This window comes from Pteropus alecto, unplaced genomic scaffold (assembly GCF_000325575.1).
Source record: "Pteropus alecto unplaced genomic scaffold, ASM32557v1 scaffold143, whole genome shotgun sequence".
Lineage (NCBI taxonomy): Eukaryota > Metazoa > Chordata > Mammalia > Chiroptera > Pteropodidae > Pteropus > Pteropus alecto.
In genome coordinates, this window is record NW_006434828.1 from 3,983,867 (window position 1) to 3,990,658 (window position 6,792).

A 6,792-nucleotide genomic window follows, 5' to 3' on the forward strand; every position below is an offset into this window, starting at 1 on the left:
GGGCGCGGGGGTGGCGCACGGGAAAGATCCTTGCTTCATGTGAGACACAAATGAACTCAAAATGAATCGCGCACCTAAATTCATAAAACACAGGAGGAAACACAGATGAAAATCTTTGAAACCTTGGATTAAGCAACGATGTCTTCAATAGGGCACAATAAAGCAAGAACTAGGAAAGTGAAATCGGTAAGTAGGACCTTGTTGCAATTTTTTTTAAATCTGCCGTAAGATGCTGTTAAGAAAATGAAAAGCGAGCCACTCTTGGGAGGAAATGCTTGGAAATCATGTAACTGATCCCCCTGTGTCCGGAACGGGTACTAAGAACTCTGTAATAAGAGCCCCAACAACCCGATCAAAACGACGAGCACATCACGACGGACACACAGACGGCCAATTAGGACGTGAAAAGATGTTCAGCACCCTTAGTCACTGGGTCATTGGGGTGTTGGTAATTCAAACCATAACAAGATACCACAAGACGCCCATAAGAATGGCTAGATTTTTTAAAACCAACAACACCAAGTACTGACGAAGATATGGAGAAACTGTAAATTTCATATAGTGATGGTTAAAATGGACAACGGCACAGACACTTTAAAAAAACACAGCGGATTCTCATAAAACTTACCACACACTTAACATGTGGTTGCTACCCACGCATAGTATTTATCTAAGTGAAAACACAGACTCGTGTCCACCTCGAGACTCGTAATCAAAAGCTCTTAGCAGTTTTATTCATAATCAAAAACGCGAAAGAACTCCAACGTGCAGCTATTGGTGAATCAATAAAAAAATGTCTCGAAGCCATGTGACGGAATACGACTCCGTAATATAAAGAAACGAACCACAGAAATATATAAAACGTGCATGAATCTCAAAAGAATCCTGTCCTAAGCCAAAGAAACCGAACACTGAATGCTAAATGCCATACGATTCCACTTATGTGAAATTACGACGAAGGAGAATCTGATCATGAGAAACAGACCGTTGGTGTCAAGGGCCGGAGGGCGGAGTGGAGCTGGAGCAGAGAGTCTGGAGGATCGGTGTTTACGCACGTGCGCACACACGCACGCACACAAAAACCACGCACATGCGTGTATCTACCTATAAAGAAAGCAGCTTCGCTCATAATTGCCTGCACCGGAAACAGCCCGCACGTCTGCAGCCGGGGGCGTGTGAGCTGCGGCAGGCCTGCCGTGGATGCGGACTCGGCAGTAAGAAGGGCGAAGCCTTCCGTACACACAACTACGCGCGTGAACCTCCCGTGCCTTCTGTTAAGTGAAAGACGCTACCTCACAGGCTTATGCATCATGTGATGTCATGGACATGGCGTTCTCCCAAAGGCAGAATTACGGGCGGGAAGGAGTCGGTCGAGGGCGGGGGGTGGGAGGAGGCACACGGAACGCCGGGGGACGGAGCCGCGCGTGTCTTCACGTGGCAGGGCTTATACGACTCTGTGCTTTCAAAGCCGTCAGAACTGTGTACGAAAGTGGGCGGATTTCACGGTAAATTGTACCGTAATAAAACGAGAAGGGAAAAGGTATCTGTATCTGCAAAACCAGGAATGTTCTCTGAGGGGGAAAAAAGGCACGTTTCAAAACAATACACACAGAACGATCCACTTCACGTATGGAAAAGCAAATATTCAGGTGCGTTTGCTGTTCAGTCAAAATATGTACATGACCTGCTGGTCCCCGTCCCTGCTCCGGGGTGGAATAATGAAGAGGCTTTCGATTTCTTCTCTTTACGTTTTGACCTTCATGTACGTTATTACCGGTACTATTACAATCATTAAAAATAAGCCGCAAACTTCCGCAGAACCTAGATCATCGTCTTTGCCCCGCGGACGGCACGCGTGGCAGCCCCGGCCCCTCACCTGGAAGAGCCTCGCCTTCATGTACATGGTGCCATAGCCTTCTCGGTGGCTGAGGTAGAACATGCCAGTGAAGCTGGAGCCGTCCGGCCACATGTAGGTGCCCACGCCGTGGCGGTGGTCCCGGTAGAACTGCCCGTGGTAGGACTGCAGGCAGAGGGCGCTGTGACGGGGGTGCCGCCGGAGAAGCTGCCCCGCACCCCGGGAACCTTACAGGACACGCCCCAGCTGAGCTGCCACGCCGGGCCAGCAGTGAATGGGTCTGACGTGGGTCCTGGCAGTCACGCCCCCTAGTCGGCAGTGCGGGCACTGGGCGGGCAGAGGGGCACCGGGCTGGGGACCACCCCTCCTCGCCTCCATTTGTACTGTTGTGGGGAGTATCAGAGTCTCCCCGACTAAAAAATATCCTACGTTGCAAACCGTTTATGCAGGGCTGTGGGGGGATCCCTAACCCCAGCAGTGGGGTGACCGTCTCTGTGCTCCCCTCCACCCCACAACCCCCATCTTCCTGCTGGCCTCCGGTGGAGCGCAGCCCGGGGACCCGGAGCTCCCTGCCAGGCTTCCCCTCAGCCCCCCACCCCCGTCTTCCTTCTGGGGAGAGCCTGGTGCCCAAACCTCCCACCACTGCGAGGGCAGTCTGGCCCCGGGACACCCCCATGCTGGGCGAAGAGAAGCTAGCCGAGGACTACAGAAACAGACGCTGGACAAGGGCCAGGGCCCCCGTCACTGATGTCCTGCATTCGGTGACAAGCAGCACGAGCTCAGGTCCTGCCCTTCCAGCCTCTGTCCTGGCCACGTGAGGTCCGTGGGCTCCTCAGAGCTAAGGGCACGTTCTAGGCATTTCTTGGGTAGGAAAGACATTGGCCCTGCAGACCTCCTGCTGACAGACCTGCCAGCTCATGGCACACCCCGCGGAGGAGAGGCACGCACCCGGGGGACGACTCCTGCCGCTGGCCGCGCCCTGGGGGTGACCGAGGAGGTGGCATGTGCCTCTTACCTCGCCCGTAGGCCACGAGAATTCGCCATATCCCAGCTTCATGTCCAGCCCGAACTGCCCTCTGTAGACGCAGCCGTCCTGCCACTCCTGCACGCCCTGGACGAGCTGGACGTAGGCCTCCTTCAGGTCCAGCTCCCTTCGGGAGCCCTCGGACTCCTGCTCTTCCTCCTCCTCCTGCTCCTCCTCCCGCTCCTGCTCCTGCTCCTGCTCCTCCTCCTCCTCCTCGGGGGCCTCTGGGGCTTCTGGGGCGTCCCTGGGGGAGGCAGTGGGGGTGAGAACCGCACTGGCTGCAGGTCGTCAGAGCGACTGTGTGCTGAGAAGCACCCACCGCCTCATTTCATCCTCCCAGCACCCCCTGGGGCAGGTGCTGCTGCCCTCCCCCTCTCCAGAAAGGGAAACTGAGGCAGAGGGGGTGCACGACTGCCCAGGGTCACACAGGAAGCAGAAAGCACAGTAAGCGTGTGGCCCGGTGTCCGTCTGTCACGGGCAATGGCTGTGGTACCCCTGGAAGCAGACGGTCGCCCCACTCGAGCCGGTTGCTGGGCGAGCCTCGTCTCCCTCACCTGCCCCCCCACCCCGAGCGCCCCCTGCAGGTCTTCTCCTCTCTCGTGAGCCGGCTGCACCGTGCAGAGCAGGCCAGGAGGCAGACACCGGGCAGACGTGTGGATGGATGAACGTCTGACCGGGGAGAGGGGGCTCCGGACGGAGGGTCGACCTGAGCGGCCTGAGTGGCGGTGAGTGGACTCGCAGGTGATGGAAGGGTGCGGAAGAGGCGGGTGCTGGGTGAGGGGCAGGGAGCACGGGCCAGGGAGGGCTCGCTCCTTCCCTGTTCCTGCATTAAAGGGGACACGCCCCCGCCCCGTCACACACACACCCCACTCTAAAGGCCTCCCTTGGGGTACTGCGTCCGGGTCTCTCTGCCTAGGCCTGTGCCGCTGGCCGGCCACACACCGTGTGGGAACCCGCACGCTCTGAGCCTCCTCCAGCAGACGGCCCTCAAACGCCAGCCGCAAGCCACAGACACCAAACAAAGCACCTGCCCAGCGAAGGGGGATTCGGCTGCTGCAAACGCGACCCCCTCTGTCTGCCGCGCTGCTGATGCCTCCAGGAAGAAGCCAGGAAGGACAGACGCCGCGTGCAACAGTGAAGTGCGGGGCTCTGACTCGGTTTGTTTTTGGTTTTTTGGTGGGTTTTTAATTTTTTTGCTTACCTGTGGTTATGGTTTGAATTGTGCCATCCCCCCTCAAAAAAAATTCATGTGTTGGAGTCCTACCCACCCCCCCAGAACCACACAATGTGACTTCATTGGAGATGGGACCCTTACACAAGTGATCGAGTTAAAGTGAGGTCGCCAGGGTGGGCTCGAAGCCAGTGTCTGCAGTCCCCTTTTTTTAAGGGGGAAGTTTGGGCACGGAAATGCACAGAGATGATGTGCAGACACAGAGAGGAGACGGCCGTCTGCACGCCTGGGAACAGGCCTGGGACACGTCCCACCGTGGCCTCAGAGGGACAGCCCCGGCCACACCTCGGTCTCAGGCTTCCCGCCTCCAGAACTGAAAACAGTGCATTTCTGCCGCAAAGCCGCCCAGTCGGGAACTTCGCCACAGCCCTAGCAAACTCACACACCAGCATTTTCTCATGTTTCTGCATGAAGCACATATTATTGTTAATAAAAACATGGGGGCAGGATAACTGACAGCGAGAACAGAAGAAATGAAAAGTATTTCGAGGTTAAGCAAGAAAATCATCACTGCAGTCAGCCAGCTGTAAGGCCCGCTGCGGGTCACCAGGAACGGTCAGCTGGCAGGTGGGCGAGAGTTTGGCCACTCAGCTCTGCCACCAGATGGGCTCCTTACTCCCTCGTGACTCAGTTTCCTCATCTGTAAAATGGGGGCGATGCCAGTCCACTGGGGATGCCAGTCCACAAACACCACAGCTGGGGGCTTAAACAACAGACGTGCGTTCCTCCCACTTCTGGAGACTGGAGCCCCAGGTCGAGGTGGGGGGAGGCAGACCTCCGGGAGGGCTGGCTTCCACCGCGTCTTCACGTGGCGGAGGAAGCTGTTGGTCCCCGCTTGTCCTTCTTATGAGGGCACTAATGCCATCGGGGGCCCCACCCCCACAACCCATCTAAAACTAATTACCTACCCCAAAGCCTCCTCCCTAACACCATCACAGAAGGTTAGGGCTTCCACATAAAAATTTCGGGGGTGGGGGACACGATTCAGCCCGTCATAGGGACAAACACAACGGGTTACAGAGCGCACTTCCTGAGACCCCAAGGTGACGCTCCGAGGGCAGCACCTGGCCCACGCAGGCCTGCGATGCGTCAGCTCTCACAGCAGCCACGTCCTGTGAGAAAGCGGGCAACCCGGCCCCCGATGGTGTAAAGCGAATGTCCCTGAGGCTGTGAGGCCGTGACATGGCAGGAGCAGAGTGGGCAGGCCAGAAGGGAGGTTCCGAGGTCAGCTCCAGGCCCTGCTACCCATTAGGGTCATTTTTCTCAGGGGCTGTTGACACAACATGGTTTTTCTGTTTCCCCAGAGACTCATTTTTGAAGATATAAAATAACTTGCAGCTAATTTTTAACACTTGCCCCAAAGCTAGGTCCCAGCTAGGTCTGGTCCCCAGGGGGAGAGTCAGACCTTTTGAAGAGCCTAGAGCTCTCCGGGGTCCCTGGGGCCTCAGAGGCAGCAGGCTCGCTGCCCCTCGCCTCCAGCTGGTCACCGTCTGGGACTTCATCCTGCAAGAGTGAGGAACGACCACTTTCCATGTCTCTCGTCTTTGAACCTAGAAGCAAAGTGGGGAACCACAAAGCCATCAGGGGCCTGGCGGGCACTGCAGACTGCCCTCGCCCCGCTGGGCTCCAGGAACAGGCCCCTCCCCTAATCCGGCCCCGCCCAGGGCCGCGCCCCTCCATCCTGTAGGAATCCAGGGAACCTTCGCCCGCTCCGAGGGCGTTGTTGTCCCTCCCATAGGGCGGGAACCACGGGAAGCCCCGTCGGGGCCACGCGGCAGAGTCAGTCCTGCGCCGGGAGGGGTCCACACTCAGCGGGCTCCCCCTTCCTCCCGGGCCTCAGGAGCCAGTCCGGCGGGGCCCGGTGCGGGGACACGGCCCCCACTCAACCCCACACTCATAGCCTCTCACGCACGTCGGGTCCCAACTCCGCTCTGCTCCTCCCCCGGAGGACAGCGGGCCAGGCCCACGGGGCGTGGGACACACGCGCCGGCCACGCCCGCTGCCTCCGCGGGGCTCGGGGATCCCCCATCCGGCTCACCGCGACTCGGGGCGTCCCCGCCGGGATCCCGACTGCACCCCTGCTGCGGGGTCGCACTGAGGCTCGGAAAGCTCGCTCCCACCGCACCGGGTCTGCCCGGGGCGACGGCCTCAGCGGTGCGGCCGGGCTCGCTAGTCCCCACTGGGCGCCGCGCGGGGGTCGGAGAGCGTCGGGTTTCCCTGGAGACCGGCGCCCCGCCCACGCGCCCGTCGGCCCCCGCCAATCCCGCGCCTGGCCGCGCCCGGACCCGCCCCCGGGCGTCCGGATGGGAGTCCCGCACATCCCTCTATGACCTCACCCGGGCCCCCGGCCGCGCGTCCCCGCCCCCTGCACTGTCCCACCCGGTGCCCCGCACCTCTGCGAACGCGGGCCTATCTGAGCCCCCCCGATAGCGAGGGTCAGCCTCCCGGCCCGGGGCTCCTCCGGGGAGCGCGAAGGGCTCCCACCGCCCCGGCGAAGAGAGCACCGGAATGTGCCTGGCGACACCGCAGGAAACTGAGGCACGACTGAGGGACGAATTGACTTGTCCACCGTCACGCGCCGGGACGCGCCGCGGTAGAGCCAGTGGCTGATCGAGCTGTGCCCGAGTCCAAAACTGGTTTGTGCCGGTTCGGAGGGGCGCTCACGGTCTGGTGCGGGGAAGC

At 59.5% G+C, this 6,792-nt stretch overlaps 1 protein-coding gene across 1 annotated transcript in view; it reads right to left on the bottom strand.

The window, feature by feature from the left end:
• The window catches only part of ANKMY1 (ankyrin repeat and MYND domain containing 1), a 38,494-nt gene extending 32,199 nt beyond the window's left edge, over nucleotides 1–6,295 (bottom strand). Inside the window, exons 1-5 of the mRNA XM_015587828.2 lie at nucleotides 6,149–6,295; nucleotides 5,516–5,660; nucleotides 3,102–3,123; nucleotides 2,871–3,038; nucleotides 1,877–2,020 (exon numbers count right to left, since the gene is read on the bottom strand). Coding sequence (XP_015443314.1) covers nucleotides 1,877–2,020; nucleotides 2,871–3,038; nucleotides 3,102–3,123; nucleotides 5,516–5,643 — 462 coding nt within the window. The 5' untranslated portion in view covers nucleotides 5,644–5,660; nucleotides 6,149–6,295. The remainder of the gene's footprint in view (nucleotides 1–1,876; nucleotides 2,021–2,870; nucleotides 3,039–3,101; nucleotides 3,124–5,515; nucleotides 5,661–6,148) is intronic.
• Nucleotides 6,296–6,792: the final 497 nt, after the last annotated feature.